The sequence below is a fragment of the Mustela lutreola genome, chromosome 3 (genome assembly GCF_030435805.1).
Source record: "Mustela lutreola isolate mMusLut2 chromosome 3, mMusLut2.pri, whole genome shotgun sequence".
Classification (NCBI taxonomy): domain Eukaryota; kingdom Metazoa; phylum Chordata; class Mammalia; order Carnivora; family Mustelidae; genus Mustela; species Mustela lutreola.
In genome coordinates this window covers 58,892,136-58,909,202 of record NC_081292.1, presented here as the reverse complement: position 1 = coordinate 58,909,202, position 17,067 = coordinate 58,892,136, and the positions used below count along the sequence as shown (strand labels likewise).

At 35.1% G+C, this 17,067-nt stretch overlaps 1 protein-coding gene across 1 annotated transcript in view; it reads left to right on the top strand.

The window, feature by feature from the left end:
- The window catches only part of PI15 (peptidase inhibitor 15), a 33,834-nt gene extending 19,457 nt beyond the window's left edge, over positions 1 to 14,377 (top strand). The window contains exons 3-6 of the mRNA XM_059166188.1: positions 3,338 to 3,456; positions 4,387 to 4,519; positions 4,640 to 4,755; positions 8,406 to 14,377. Coding sequence (XP_059022171.1) covers positions 3,338 to 3,456; positions 4,387 to 4,519; positions 4,640 to 4,755; positions 8,406 to 8,541 — 504 coding nt within the window. The 3' untranslated portion in view covers positions 8,542 to 14,377. The remainder of the gene's footprint in view (positions 1 to 3,337; positions 3,457 to 4,386; positions 4,520 to 4,639; positions 4,756 to 8,405) is intronic.
- The last annotated feature ends 2,690 nt before the right edge of the window (positions 14,378 to 17,067 follow it).

The following is a 17,067-nucleotide window of genomic DNA, read 5'->3' as shown; positions in this document are numbered from 1 at the left end:
GCCGAGCAGGGAACCCGATGCAGGGCTGGATCCTGGGACCCTGGGATCAAGACCCGAGCCAAAGACAGACGCTTAATGACTGAGCCACCCAGGCGCCCCTAAAATATTTTTTTTAAAATATATGAATGAGTATAAAGATAGACTTATACATGGTAAATTACTTCTAAATTCTTAACAGCTTTAAATATTGTTAATTATTTTGAAAAAAATCTGGTTTTATCCTCTCTATGGAATGGAAAGGGCTAGAATTGAGCAAGTTGTAGACCAGTATAACATACATCTTACTGGCTTTGATGCTGGTGCTACTCACGCATATTAAATCATGAGAAGTGGAGATGAAAGGTTCCCCAGAAATGACCTCATCCAATCTTATTTTACAGATGAGGTAAATGGGAGAAAATAATTGACATGTCTTCACCATAATTGATCTTAGTAGTATAATTAGGGTTAGAACATGATATTTTTATTTTCAGGTCAGTGTTATCTGTGCCATGCTGTGCTTATATTTTAGGATAAAACTATAGGAAAGTGTTCTTAGCAGTTCTTGAGCTGAGTATATATTGTAGTTCAATATGTAAATAATACTTAGATGCATTTTTTCCCCAAGTGATTACAATTAATTAAGAACCCATCAGGGGACGTAATTTTTTGATGCCATGCCATCTGGAATTCCTTTGTGAATTAATTATGCTATTTTGTAGTTCAGTGAACTATAATCCATATTTGATTGAGAAAACTTCAAAAGAATAAATACTAGATAAATCCACTATCAGCCTAACAAATACTTTTTTATAAAGATTTTATTTGTTTGTTTGTTTGTTTTTAATATTTTATTTATTTATTTGACAGAGAGAGATCACAGGTAAGTGGAGAGGCTGGCAGAGAGAGAGAGAGAGAGGGAAGCAGGCTCCCTGCTGAGCAGAGAGCCCGATATGGGGCTCGATCCCAGGACCCCGAGATCATGACCTGAGCCGAAGGCAGTGGCTTAACCCACTGAGCCACCCAGGTGCCCTATTTATTTATTTTAGAGAGAAGGATAGAAAGAGAGTGGGGAAGAAGGGAAGAGCAGGAGAGAGAGTGTGGAGCCTGACTTGGAGTTTGATCTCAAAACCCTGAGATCGTGACCTGAGCTGAAATCAAGAGTCCTGTGCTCAAATGACTGTGCTACCCAGGTACCCCAATGTTTTTAAAAGTTAATTCCAGTCCTTAGATCTTGTGACTTTAATTATAAATTTATTTCACACTGTTGATACACTTTGCCCAAATTTTTACAGATAAGACAAAGGAGGAGTTTGAAACAGTAATTCATAAAACTTATCTCTGACCTAAGTAACTGTGAAAACTGTAGTACAAAGTTTCTCATGATAGAGTGTTTTCAGTTTTTGATACTGTATATATCATTGATTGCTCACTGACTAAAATGGCATTGTGTAATATTTTGCCACATTTAATTTAATCTTCAAAATTGGCAGATGATATTCTAGAAAAGTGTGTCTTGTTATAGTTCCTTAAGATGTGGCCATTGTCACTATAGAATTGCTCCAGATTCTTTCTAAATAATTCTCATTTTATACAAACCTTATGTTTACCTTAATGTAATTCTAGATAAGTATATGTAAGATGACATTGCTTTCCTAATTTAAAACAACTTCAGAGTAACTAACAAATTTCTTTTGAAGGTGGCCTCATGGGATGAAAGTGTCTCTGGAAAAGTTCATCCATTATTTTGATTTTTGCCTGTTTTATTTCAAAGTCACTAAAATAAGTTCTCTTCCCTTAAATACATTGTTATCTTAACTAAATATATGTATCCCATCATCCTTGTGTAAAATTAAGCCTCCCTGTGTCCTAGTCAAGCAGTCTCATGAGTTTCTTGAAAGCTTATAACTCAAAGTGAACTCATGACCATCAACCCTAATGTAGGTGAGTCTTACTTATCTCCATACAACCTGGTGAAGGAGAAAGTCATCAAAGAATGATAAAATAAGAAAAATAAAGAATAAAATAAAATAAAAAATAAAATAAGATAAAATAATGAAAAACAGAAAAATAATGATCAGTAGAAGAACATCTATACACTTTCCTATGGGGAGCTCCATGTGAATTTGAGTAATCATAAAATTGACATGTATTTTTTTCATGCAAGTTCTTACCTTCTAACATATGCTACTATCTAGTCAAAATTCGGACAAATTTTTTTCAGAGCGCTAGAATAATATTTAAATATTTAAATAACTTAGGAAATAATGTCATGATACAAACTATCAACTTCAATTAAAACCATTCTACAGAGAAGAAAAATACTAAATTATATTTTTACTAGGGAAAATGTTTGAATGCATTTTTTGTATATTGAGTTACAAGAATTATAAATATTCTCTATTTTGTGTTTTTGTACCAGAAGCATCTAATAAAATAGATTACCATTTTAGGTTGATTTATAATTGGCAGGTCCACAAATTCTTGCTTTCATTTCCCCATACAGTTTTAGAAATGAAAATATCAATCTATATGGTAACTCATATAAATATCTATTAAATCTAAGGCTCATTCAATTTTGTCCCACAGGTTTTTTTAATTAAATAAAAGTTATTATATGTCAATAACACCCTTATCAATGTAAACAACTTCCTTTTTTGAGAACAATTACTATTTTTCTTAATTTATTAATTGAATTATAATATACTATATTTTCAAAGAAGTCTTATGTGGCATAGTTCAAATTATTCTTGATCATAATTTGTTTCTAGTTCATACACACTAAAATTTAGTTCTCATACTATTATTACTACCAAAGATTCAAATGTTGTAAAATATGAAGGCTCCTTGGGAATCGTTACACAACAACATAGTTTGACCTTTAAAAATTGCGGTATAATGTTAGACATTATTAATTTGGGTAGATCAGTTTGAATAAATAATTTGATGATATTAGTTTTTAAGATATATTAATAACATCGCTCCTCGTTGTTATGAAGATGACATCTAAGGAAAATCAGTTGACTCAGGTGGATTAAAAATTCAGTAGTCAGTATGATGTGTCCCCAAGCTACATCTAGATGGATGTGGTATTTTTGTTAGTCCCTCTGTTAATAAAACTGATATTTGGACTTCAGATTTGGATGACACTGTAAGAACAGTAATGTTTTCTGTGATATAATCATATTACATTATAGAACTTTTAATACCAATGGTCTGAATTTGCTTTCTTTAGTGAAAATAGTCTAAGAAACCAGAATTGAAAGAACTTTAGGAAATCGTAGTACCATTTCTTCCTCTTAACTTTTGTCAGTTACTGGCAAAACTGGTAAAGCTCAAGGTTTTTTCCCCTTCACAGGTTTGGGATGAAAATCTTGCAAAATCTGCGGAGGCGTGGGCAGCTACTTGCATTTGGGACCATGGACCTTCTTATTTACTGAGATTTTTGGGCCAAAACCTTTCTGTACGAACTGGAAGGTAGGAAGCAGTTTCACTGATACTGTTCATCCACACATTTTATTACTTAGGGACCCCAAGGGGGAGTGATACCACCTTCAAGTAATATAAGCAAATACTTACTGAGTGCTTGGCCTGGGACTGTTTCAGATGTCTTCAAGGATTATTTAATTGGTTAAAAGGTCCTAATAAGACCAGTTTCCCCTTTCACCCTTGGAACACGCTCTCTTAGCCTGTATTCTTTGCTTACGTCACAGAATCTTTGAAAGGATTAGGCATATGTTATAGCCTATACCCTAACTCTCCCACCTCAGGAAATTTTTTTCAGTGTGGCAGAAACCATTCTTGTGTCTATGAAACTTTCCCATGGTTGCATATATCTATAGTCATATATGTCTGTTCAACTATGGGAAAGTCTGTTCCCAGTGATAGGCTAACTTTTCCATCACCAAGGAATGTCATTATCCAAGATTCCAAAGACCCATTCTCTTCTATATACAAGAGAAAAATCAGGTGTGCTATTATTAAAATTAAAGTGAATCAAGTTTAAGGGAAAAAACACATTTAATTCTAGTATCACAACTACAATTTATTTATCTAATTTTTAATTGTATATATGATTCTGGTGGAGAAATTTTTAACAATATAAAACAAGATAAAGATGAAGATTCCTGAAATTTGCATTTTTCTTTTTGAAACAACCAGACATATACTTAAACGAATATAGTCTCACTTGCTTTAGTCCCGGGCATTTTCAAGCTTGGCCCTACTTGGAGGAATAGGTGATGGTGGTAATTATGAGGTATGGGTTTGCTACTGAGTCATCATGAATAATCTGCAAAAAGAACTCTTAACTTACAACTTAACATGAGTCCACAATAAATTACGACTGCTATACTCTAAGTTCTCTCACTCTCTCTTTCTCTCTTTTTTTTTTTTCTTGGTATCTAGATATCGCTCTATTCTCCAGTTGGTCAAGCCGTGGTATGATGAGGTGAAAGATTATGCTTTCCCATATCCTCAGGATTGCAACCCCAGATGTCCTATGAGATGTTTTGGCCCCATGTGCACACATTATACACAGGTTATTTCAATTGTCTTGTTAATTTTTGATTCATAGTTTCAACAATGCTCTTACTCTTTTGGGGAATATGCATTTTCTTAGCTTTAGCTTCAATAATGATGTATTGGTTTATTTTTGCAGATGGTTTGGGCCACCTCCAATCGGGTAGGATGTGCAATTCATACTTGTCAAAACATGAATGTCTGGGGAGCTGTGTGGCGACGTGCAGTTTACCTGGTATGCAACTATGCCCCAAAGTAAGTACTAGGCTGGCTTCTACTTCTTGGAACTTTTAATGATATTAAATATCTCCAGTCTGCTAGTTATTTTAATGTGAATAAGATTTAATTATAATAGCCTCTAATCCTCAAGTCTCCCGTGACCTCATATACCTGAAAAATAATGAGATGAACAGTTATTTTTCACAGATAGGTATTTCCAGCTAAAATTGTGGGCAAAATAATTTGAGATACAGAAACTCACTAAATTCCCTTCACCCGTTTTTTAGTCATGATAATTGTAAAGTAAATACTGTACTTTCAGGCTTTTGAATGTTCTTTAAAAAAAAGAGAAGAATCTTTTAGGAAATTTATCAGTACTGCACTATTCCCAGCTATCAGTACTAGAATGTTGGCTTATTTTTTTCACTGGGAAAGCAAAACAGAGTCCTTCTTCCTTTAAGAGTAAACTAAAAATTATAGTTTACTAATTTTATAGTTGGCTAAGGAGTCATTCACTGCCAGAAGGGAAAATTTAAATGCTGTGACTTCTTTTTAAATTAAAGCTTTGCCATGATTTAAGTTTCAGTATTGAAAATTTAGAATTTTCTCATTGGGGGTGCCTGGGAGACTCAGTTGAGTTAGAATCCCCCTCTTGATTTCAGGTCAGGTCATGGTCTCAGGGTAGGACTCCACTCAGTAGGGAGTCTACTTCAGATTAGCTCTATCCCTCTACCTCTGCCCCTCCCCCTCTCCTGTATACATGTGTGCACTCTGTCTCTATCTCAAATAAATAAATCTAAAGAAAAATAAAACACAATTTTTTCATTAGTTATATTTTATGGCATACATAAAAGTGTATTGTGAAAATTGATCAAAGATTATAAAATATAGCCATATTTATAAATATTCTTTATAAGATGAGTATAAATAAGCATTTGTTAACATTTGATAAAATGCCTTCCTGATAACAATAACTCTTGAGACGATAAAACCTTCCAATATTTATACATGAGTCTGTTCCCATTTGGAGTAAATAGCAAAATGTGCAAAAGGATTTATGACACTCTTGGTGTCTTCCAAAGTAAGTCCCAAACAAAGATTTTCTCCAGCTTTGCCAATATGGGGAGGGAATGAGAAAACGTTTCACAAATAACTGCATTACTCATTTATATGGTAAAATGCCAGTGGCAGTGTTTTTGCAAAGTTAGAAAAATAGCGATTTTCCCCATGGTGCCCCTTCATAATTATTGGAATAATTAGGTTTGGAAAGTAGAATGTGTTTGCATTACCAAAAACATTGAAACTGTGCATTTGCTTGATATTTTCAGTTTCACACTTTATATTTTCCTATTAAGACTTTACTCTTCTTCTTGACATAAATAGGCCACGGAGTACTCAAATGGTGAAAGAGATTTTTATTTCATTTGTTTAGCTGTTTTGTTTTTAAACATTGATTTGACTTTTCTAATATTATTATTGGTGGGATATCGGATTGTTTTCAATGAGAGATTAAGATATTGTGTTAAAACGCTTAATTTGTTGTAAAAAAAAAAAGCCATTATTTTGAAACCTAGGCAATGAAAGAAGTTTTAAAAACTTGACTGTTATTTGAGTGTGAATTTTCCAATGCCAATATAAAGCTATCTCAAGTCTGTTTTTTAGGGGGAAAAAAAGAGAGAGGTGGAGGGAGGGAAGGAGTGAAAGAAGGGAATTTTAATTAGATGGAATACAACAAAAAATGGAAGGATAAATAATATAAGTTCATTGGTTGACGGATTTACTTCTGAATGTAATTGTCCTCTATTCAGTAAAAATCTGTGATTTATGTAAAAGTTTGTAATATGTAATACTTTTGACGCATAATAAAATGTATTTCTAAGCTTATGTTACAAAAAATATGTGCTGTGTAATTTCAAAAAGTTATGTAGAATAAATAGAAAAATATGACATTAAAAGAGCATAGGTTGCCCATATGCACTTATGGGCTTTGGATAAAGATATAGAGGGAAATGAGATTATTAATATAGAATAGGAGAGATTAGGATAAAGGAGTGAGTTACACTCATAAGAGAAGGGGCCTCCTCAAGTGTTTTGGAGTAAGCATGTGTCATTATCCAAATTATACTCGAGGAATCTTATCCGGAGGGCAGAGTATACAATAAACTAAATGGAGGTGGGTGTTCTTGGAATCTGATGACATTTTGTGGTATGAATCACTAATCAGCATGTATTTCATTTTTATAGGTAACTTTTCCTCCATAAATATTTTGTAGATCAAAGCCTGAATTTTTATAAAGATTTTATTTATGTGTGTATTTATTTATTTGGGAGACAGAAAGTGAGTGTGGGAGAGACAGAAAGCAGCGGGAGGCGCAGGTGGAGGGAGAGGGATGAGCAGGGAGCCCAGTGCAGGACTCAGTCCCAGGACCCTGACCTGAGCCAAAGGCAGATGCTTCACCCACTGAGCCACCCGGGCATCCCAAACCCTGAATTTTTAAACTGACTGATGTCAGCAGATATTTTATGTAGATTCACTTTAAGAGTCGCTGTTTGGGCTTCTTCAGGTTGTAAAGAAGATGAGAACCACCTGTTTCATATTTTAGGCTCTTTCTTACAGTTGTCTTATCTTCAACCCTGACTTTTTTTACTACTGACAAAGAAATTTCCTCCTGACCATTCAGTTTCCTTCAAAATATGGCTATGTTGCTATTTTTAGGGCTAATCACCATGCTATTGAAAATACATCTATTACCTCCCTCATAATTGAACAGTAAGACATTGTAGCTACTACTGACTATTGTAAATGATGAATTTGATGTAGTATTATGATCATGGCCATCAATACAGATGAAAAGATTGACAACACAGTGTTTAACATTATCAAAAAACAAATAGTATTACTAAAAACAAAAGCTATGAGTTTACACATAGGTAAAGGTTTTGAAATCACCTTTAATTGCTTCCCTGAGCCCTTAATCTCTTACCATGACAACTTCTTGCTTATCTCATCATTTCTAAGCCTCCCAGAAAATAGTAAGTGCATATATATATTACCATTCTTAGCATTAGCAGGAGTTTAGAAATGGGAGTGTGTCCTGCCAACATGCTCTAGAAGGCAGTTACAGGGCAGACACAGATGTGGTGATTGAATGAGTATCGAGCCTGGCATCAGATGACTAATGATGTCATCATTCATTGTAGTGCTTCACGTCTTATCTGTAAATTAAGATAATACTAACTGTTGCAGAGAGAAATATTTAAGAAGTAATATATGATAGAAAAATAAGTTACTGTGTAAATAAGAAATGGAGGGATGCCTGGGTGGCTCAGTGGGTTAAGCGTCTACCTTGGGCTCAGGGCATAGTCTCAGGTCCTGGGATCCAGCCTGGGGCTCCCTGCTCCCTGGAGAATCTACTGGTCCCTCTCCTTTTGCGCCACACCTCCTCCACCTCAGGCTCACTCCCAGTCTCTCCCTCTCTCGAGTAAATAAATGAAATCTTTAAAAAAAAAAAAAAAAGAAAAAGAAAAGAAAGAAATGGATATCATTTTCAGTGACTTTCTAAACTTCTCAAAAAGATCATTACATGTCAATCCATGCAGACATATGCTTAAGGACAAGCACATTTCTTTAAATGAGCACTAATAGAGCACTAATGTTATCTTTGTACTTTTTTTTCTTTTTTTAGGGGCAATTGGATTGGAGAAGCACCCTATAAAGTAGGAGTACCATGTTCTGCTTGCCCTCCAAGTTACGGAGGCTCTTGTACTGATAATCTTTGTTTTCCAGGAGTAACATCAAACTACCTATACTGGTTTAAATAAGCTTATCTTTTCCTCCAGGAAACAGAATGTTTTCTGGGACTAATAGGCATATATATATATTGAGTTTTGCACATATTATACATATTTTATAATAATCTTGTTTTCCTTTTATTATTCCTTGTATATAAATTAGTGTTTGTCTAGTTTGTTTGTTTCATCTTTGAGGTAATCAAAACATCCATTTCTATCTTCTGACCTCTAAGCCCAAGTTAGAATGGTGTCTATGTAGTATTGACATAGTTGAGGCATCCAGTTCTAAAACTTACTTTCCAAAAAGAAGATGTTACATTTGTGAGGAATAAAATATATATATTTGACCTGTAATTCATGTGTATGTATGTAGATATACATATACACATAGGTGTATATGTATATTTACATGCAGAGACATGTAATAGATGATGTAATACAGGCAATAATGTAATTCAGTAGTTAACTTGAGGGAAATTTAAAATTACACTATTCTAAAAATATATATGAGGTGCTGGGACATCTTCAGCTCCCATTCCTATAATACCTACAAAGTGATAATTTACGAGATAACATTGAGTGATCTCTGGGCTTAATAATTTAATTAAGCAACCAAGGATTTTATTCTGGAGGTATCTTGTCTTATTTGGGTTCACCAAAGGATATGCTCAACTTATGTAAGGTCACATCATGCATTTTGCTTAATCTCTTTTATTGAATTAGTAATCATGTGTTGAGTGCTTCCTATGTGCAAGGCACTCTGTTAGTTATGTTCTGATAATGCAAAAATCATGAGATACGGTTCCTGCCTTCAAGAAGCTCACAAAAAATATTCAGGAAACAATGCAGCTTAAGATTTCACTGCAAAATTACAGTTTTTTAACAAACTGATGTCAGTGTAAGTTTGAGGAACTAGATGCCACAATGGTCACCTATAGGTGAAACAGGTGATGAGAACACCGTAATATGAAAGGCTTCTGATTAGCAGGAAAATGTAGCTACACCACTTGGAACTAAAAGAGGCTGAACTGCCCAGGGATTACTGTACCAGAGTAAGTATTTGTGAATTCGGAAGGCAGAGGCAAGACGCTGAAAAACCTGACAAAGCCCAGGAGAATTAAGATTTAGGAGACAGGTATGAAAAGTGACAGAGACCAGGTCACTGCACAAAAAATTACAGGTGAGAGCTTCAGAAGGGCTTATCCGGAGAGTCTTGTATATCCTGAGGCCTGTCAGCAGGGGTGAAGGGTGCCAGAGACATGTGAGATGCCAAGGACATTTGCATCTCTTCACATCATTGTTTGGTGAGCATCCCTCCAATCATCATAAAGATCCTGCATGCACAGCATGGTTAGGGTTTGGCAAAGTGACCCTCTTCAGATGATTTGCTAAGGACTACTTAGCAAAGCTTAATTCTGTGTCCACGTAGAAGAATAATTTTTCAGTTCTCCATTAAGTTGGATTGTGGAAATCAAATCAAAGTCACTGTGACAATTTCACTCATGTGGTTTGGAAATGCAATGTTTCCTCCTTCAGGAATTTGCTATTAGAGAAAAAATTCAACATCTGGGTCGAGACATCTTATATTATGGTGTGTGTGTGTGTGTGTGTGTGTGTGTGTTTTCACAAGTTCTGTAATGCTTCCATAGAATTACAGCATAAGCAAACAGGGTTAGTTCCAGAGTGCAAATAACAGAAGGAAGCTACTTGTTTAAAATTCTCTTCACATTTGCAGTTTTTTAGGGCGGAGGCACTGAAAGTTGACAATTAAATCCAGTCAACGAGGGAAAAATTCACCATCTGGAGTTCTGGGTTTGCATGATGACAAACAATTGGTCTGATTCCTTTTTACAAATTAAATGTGGTGACCAAAAGTTTTTGATATCATACTACTCTGCTTTTGTGGGCACATACATAGACTGTATTAAAAATAAATGTTTTGGGAGACTAAACTGGAGAGCAGAAGTAGTTGTAAGTAAGATTCAAGCCCCAGTCTAACTTTTATCTAGCTATGGGCAATTGGAGAGAAAGCTAATTAGTGGGAGGTTTACATGCTTTCTCTACAAAGTATTTCCAACTTACATTTCCCTAGAGTTCTTCTATAGAAGTAGCAAAAGTACTATTAAACAAAGATGACTGTTCTCAGTTCCAGTCCTGTTGCTGGATTGCTTGTGTGGCTTGGTTTCTCAGTTCTGAAAAAGAATAATGATATTTGCTACATATTTCACAGAGGTTCCTCCTATGAGACTAAAGTTACCATATTAATAGCAAATTTATGAATAGTAAAAGCATCATTAATGTTGTGAAACTTATTGGAAAAAATTAAGTTTTATGAGCTTCTCTTTGGCAGAAACTGTCTGATTCTCATCCCAACTTCTTATAGAGTGCCTATAATGCAGTAAGTGTTTAATAAATGTGTCTATGAATATATTTTTAGAATTAACTATAAAGTTAGAATTATTCTATAAACTAGAATTGCAACAATTTAAGGGATTCCCTCCTTTCTGTATTTTATTAAGACAAAAAATGTCTTAAATATAAAGCTCTGGATGCATCAGAAATCCAGATAAGTCATCAAACATACCAGATTAAGACCTAGGATCTAGGCATGAATAACTTACACCACAATCCTTTCCAAATCACAACTAGAGCTATGCATTTATTTGTAACTTAACAACTCAGCTGAAAATATAACGGGTATTTTTGTTATGCTATGTGTACTTTTTAAAGTGAGTAGCGTAAGGTAGGCAAGTGAAATGTTTCATTTTCCAGGCAAAAGCAAATGAAAATTTGCTGATATCCACAGTGTGCTCTGTTTTTCACAGCATTCAACCATGGTGCTAAGATGGCTCCTTCTTCCTGTAATTCCCAGGGGCAGAAAGAGTCTGGGTATCGGATATTTCTTAAGAGCAGCTTTAAACAGTCAATGTTGAGGTTTTCATTTCCAAACATATCACTCAAAAGAAAGAGTATTCTCCATATTCTCCATATTCCACAGTATAGAGCCTCTCTCTATGGCAAAGAGTTTTCAGATCATTTATACAGTAGAAAAGAAAACACTCTGTCACAATACAGGACTTTTTTTTTTTTTTTTGCTTCCATGTCATCAGGAAAAATGACAATTTTAACTCTTAAACTGATGGATTTCTTTACAGAATTGTATTTAAGTCGTGTAGGCACAATCTTAATGTTGCTGGTTATGACAGATAAGTTTGCTTTTAAAATGTGGTGGAAACAATTTTTATTAGTACCATTTTTGCTTCTGTTCAGTAGTCTAAGCGTCATGATTTCTGTGGTCCGTCAGGGTTTCCCCTACCAGCTTCACTTGGCAGCGCCATAGCGTTCACTTGAAACCTTCGTGGAAACATTCATTCGAAAGATCCGTGCAGCTCTAGCACAGAGCTGACCAAACACGAAGGCAAGTTGACCCAGTACGATTTACTCAGACTATTTGGACTGAAACAGCGTGCATTTTTCTCATTAATACATGCTTGTATTAAATCAACTTATAACATCTACAGAAGCAAACCTGATACACATTTAGACCAGCTGAAGTGTTTTATCTTCATACCCTACTAGTAAATGAATATATAAGCTACACAGGCAATTTGATTGTGTCCAGGAAGGAAAAGTAACAGCCTGTGCTCTGTGTTCTCCCCTTTGTAAAACACCATTCCCTGTCTTCCTCAGTATCAAAGGATGCAAATTTTGACATAAATGGAAGCTTTTACCTACCAAAGTGTTTAGGGAGAGTAAAGTTAGATTTCTATCAGTGCCTAACAGTATATTTGATATATATAGTTTCTATAAACAGTATATATATATATATATATATATATATATATATATATATAATATTGTCATTATTTGTGTGGAGAGAGACATATTTAAACACATGCAAAATTATTTTCAAAAATTATGCCATGATATAATTTTGTCTTATGAGAGGTCAATCAAAAGTTTACAAAGTTTAACAGTTCACTCGTTAATGCTGCTGAAATGCATTAAAACCACCATATACTTGTTACCATTTTGAGGTTCTTTTCAGTTAAAGTTTTTACTAAGTGTGAACTATCGATATTGATTATTGATTCTGGTGCTAAATACGTGGTGCTAAATGAATTGTTAGTGTTAATAGTTTTAGTAATGCTCTTTTTATTCATTGTTAAAAGTGATATCCGTTCAATTTCTGATTCAGAAATATTAATAAGATCCTGTTAAATTAATGTTACCCAGAAATGGGCCAGTGAACTCTATTTATCTAACAATCCAACATTACCTAGGTGTTACAGAATGTAAATATAATTTTTTAGAAGTTATCAATTTCCTTTTTTTAAAGTCATTTTTAGCTTGGCAGTGTCCAAATTCAAGTATCACCTGAAGGTTGGAGTACACCTACACCAGTCGTGCTGCGGACACTGGCGCCCTCTGGTGATTGTGAAAATAGATTTTTGGTGGCTGCTTGGGTTGCAAAAAGAGCAGTTTCTTTTGTTCAAAAAAATTTAAGTTCCTCAATATTGGAACTCTTGGGTACTCTTTAAGTCTGACAGCATTTGAAAATGCTTGGCTGTATTGATATAATTTTCGGAGAGGATAAGAGAGAGACTATGTCTTGGCATCCACTTTCTTAAATAATAATGTTTTGTAATGATATTTTAGTTCTAAGGTGCTCATCGAAGTGTTTTTTTTTAAACTAAGTATTACTAAAGTATGTTTTTCACTTGGTTTACAACATAAATACAATTAGAGTTAAAGTTAGGGAACAGAATTATAAGTATGTCTCATTTTCAGAAGTGATTATTTTTATTTAACGTAGTATGTAAGATTAAAAGGAGATATGTTAAAATAATTCATTTCATAAAAAAGGATTACATCTCTATTTTTACTTGTTGGTCTAAAATCTGATAACGTTCTCTGGTCATAGTATTTAGCTAATGATAAAATTGTATTATTCCATTCAAAGTCCTTCTAGCCTAACAGATGTATATAAAAACTTAGAATTATATCACTTGATATAACTAATGAAGACAAAAGTCTTTTGTAAACTTCCAGTTGAGGTTGTCATTGACATTATGTGTAGGTACCACACAATTGTGAGAACCTGTTCGGACAGGAATGTTTCTTATACTATGTTAGCATAACCGAATGAAATATATTTTGAAGCAGTTTTCTACAGTTTTCAAACTTATTTTAAAGCAAAAGAACACTTTTTATGATCTCAATTATATATAAAACTCTAACATATACTGCATACAAAATGGATCTGCTCAAACTCCAAACTTTCCCCAGTGAGCAGAATGGTTTTTCGTAGAGCCCAAGAATTCCATTAAACAGAAAAACATGATCTAAAACATCCAGTTCCCCCCTATTTTTCTCTAAAATAATCAGGTAATTAAAATAAGAAAAAATTTGAGGCACTGAATTATTTCAATACCCACTTCACTTTACTGGTGTGATGAAGAATCAAATGTTAACTTTGGTGTTTGCAGATAACTTACAGGATCTCATGTTTTGTTGTTTGACAAACAGAATTTTGGTACCATTGTAGTTTGGGAATTGGAGATAATTGTGGTGCACATATGAAAACAATGTATTTTTTAAATATCTAAACATTTTGAATATGTACATAATCCTAAAATATACCATATCGATTTACATTTTTTTAAAGACTAATTTGGATAAGTTTTATTCGTTACCTAACACTGTGGCAGTGAAAGGTGCTTTGATTTTGTGATATAATGTCATGAATGTGTACATACATAAAACCTGTGTAAACCTCTGTTCTTATAAAGCATAACAAGTGTAGCTTTTTGAACTCTGCTATATTTTCTTTCTTTCAATAAAATACTATAATTGTTTTGTTTTAAAAGTATATCTGTTTTCTTGTTTTCAGAAGATTTTTCAAATAGACTTAGAACTAGATGGCATGATAATTTTGATAAGGTATGATGAGGTACATCTCTAAAGCAACAATGATTTTATCTTTAATGCATCATTAAAATATACCAATAATCTTCTGTTTTCCTATTTTCCCCTTTCTTTCTTCTCTTCCCTGCCTCAGTCTTTCCTTCTTCCCTTCTTTTTCTACTCAATTCCAAATAATATTTTGAAGTAAAAATATAAAAGACATTTCCATGGAGGAAGAGGAAAAGATCAATGTTCATCAAGAAGTTCTGGCTGCGGAAAATTGTAATAGTTGAATTCAAATATATTTATGCTTCCCCACATAGAAAGCCTGAAGAGAAACCGTAAATGTTCCTGGGGAAGAGGCACACCTCAGGCCACTAGTTGGCCCAAGGATAGTGATTCCTAGGGTGGCTCTACCTTATAGAAGAGTAACTCCTTTCTCTCTGGCGAAATGTACATCTCACAGGCCAGGACGCTGAGAAGTATCTGAATCTAGGACTTTAAAATTCTCCTTATTATATGTGATATTGTGATTTATTATAAGAAATACATATTTGTTCTTCCTCTGATTTCTGACTCAGAGCTTCCCAAATCCTTGGAATTCCTAAGTGTTGACAGAGAGTGAGAAAGGTGTGTTATGTTAATGAGGTGACTTTTAGAAAGCAGGTAAGAATGTGGGCTGGTTGTCAATGGAACCAACCCTGTGATTAGAGGCTTGGAAATTTCAGTCCCACCCCCTGATGTCCCAGGAGGGGAGAGGGGCTGGAATTTGAATCAATAGCCAATGATCAATGATATAATCAATCATGCCTCTTTCTTTTGCAGCCTCCATAGATAAAGACAAACCACAGAGTTCTGAGAGCTTTGGGGTTGGTGAACACAAGGAAGTTTAGGGAGAGGGCACCAGGAGGGGCATGGAAGTCCTTGTCCTTCCCACATTCCTTGCTTGGCCCACCTCTTCCATCTGTCTGTTCCTGAGTTACATCCTTTTATCATAAACTGGCAATCTAGTAAGTAAAATGTTTCTCAGAGTTCTGTGAGCTGCTCTAGCAAATTCATGGAGTCCAAAGGAAGTGGTGGGAATCTCTGATTTATAGCCAGTTGCTCCGAAGTACAGGTAAAACCTAGACCTGTGATTGGCATCTGAACTCCAAGGAGGAAGTCCTGGGAACCCCAATTCATAGCTGGTGGTAAGCATAGGTAATAACCTGGGCATGTGCCAGTCATCTGAGGTGGAGAGCAGTCTTGTAGGACTGAATCTTGACCTGTGGGAACTGATGTTATCTCTGAGTAGATAGTGTCAGAATCGAGTTAAATTCCTAGACACCCCGGACGCCTGTGTGGCTCAGTGGGTTAAAGCCTCTGCCTTGGGCTCAGGTCATGATCTCAGGGTCCTGGGATGGAGCCCCACATCGTTGGGCTCTCTGCTCAGCAGGGAACCTGCTTACCTTCCTCTCTCTCTGCCTGCCTTTCTGCCTACTTGTGATCTCTGTCTGTCAAATAAATAAATAAAAATCTTAAAAAAAATTCCTAGACACCCTGCCTGTGTCTGAGAATTGCTTGGTGATATGTGGGAAGTCACCTAGCCTCTCTCTCTCTCTCTCTCTCTCTCTCACACACACACACACACACACACTGGAATTGCTGCCACAACCAATGAACCATATTTCACCCAAGCCTCACTAACCTGAATCCTTTCAGAGACTCTCTCCAGGAGCCCTGTGGCTCTCTGTCAACTGCTTCTTTTTCTCCTGCTAGTCTTCCCTTTTCTCTTCACTCCCTCATCTTTCAAGCCTCCAGTTCCCTATCCACATGTTTGAAAGTGACAAAGAGAATTGCCTGAATGGTATGTCCACATAGGGGAATACTATGCAAATGAAAAACAGAACAAGAAAAATCCGTGTACACTGGTAAGGAGTGGTCTCCGTGGATATGATACTAAGTGAAAAAGCATGATACACAAGTATATAACTAGAATGTTCCCCTAGTAAGAAATATTAGTGGAAATAATACACATATACTCACAAGCAGTTATAATATATATCTGTTTTTATTTGCAAAAAGAGACATAGAATCATAAATTAAAAAATAATAAAAATGGGGGCACCTGGGTGGCTCAGTGGGTTAAACCTCTGCTTTCAGCTCAGGTCATGATCTGGGGTCTTGGGATCGAGCCCCGCATTGGGCTCTCTGCTCAGCAGGGAGCCTACCTCCCCTCCTCTCTCTCTGCCTGACTCTCTGTGTACTTGTGATATCTGTCAAATAAATAAGTAAAATCCTTAAGAAAAAAATAAATAAAAATAATTACCTGTGAGAGCGGGAACTGGATGGAGGGGACAACAATATTTCAAATAACTTTGAAATGCAATAAATGTATAACCTTAGTGTTGCAAAGACAGAGCTACAAAGAAATAACTTTGTTCAGTTGGCTCTCTGTGGTGGTATTAGGGGGGAAAAGAGGAGAAAAAATAAAGTGAGTAAGTAATTTGGGTCCTCTTTTCAGGAACCAAAGATTTCAATGTAAGAGAAAAGAAGATTATTTCTAAAAAAGTTAAGTAACACTAAAATATTAACTATGAATTTGAAATATGAGTTATTACCTCAAGCTATCTTCTTTATGAAAATCAGTATGTTTAGCTTTGAGTGGTA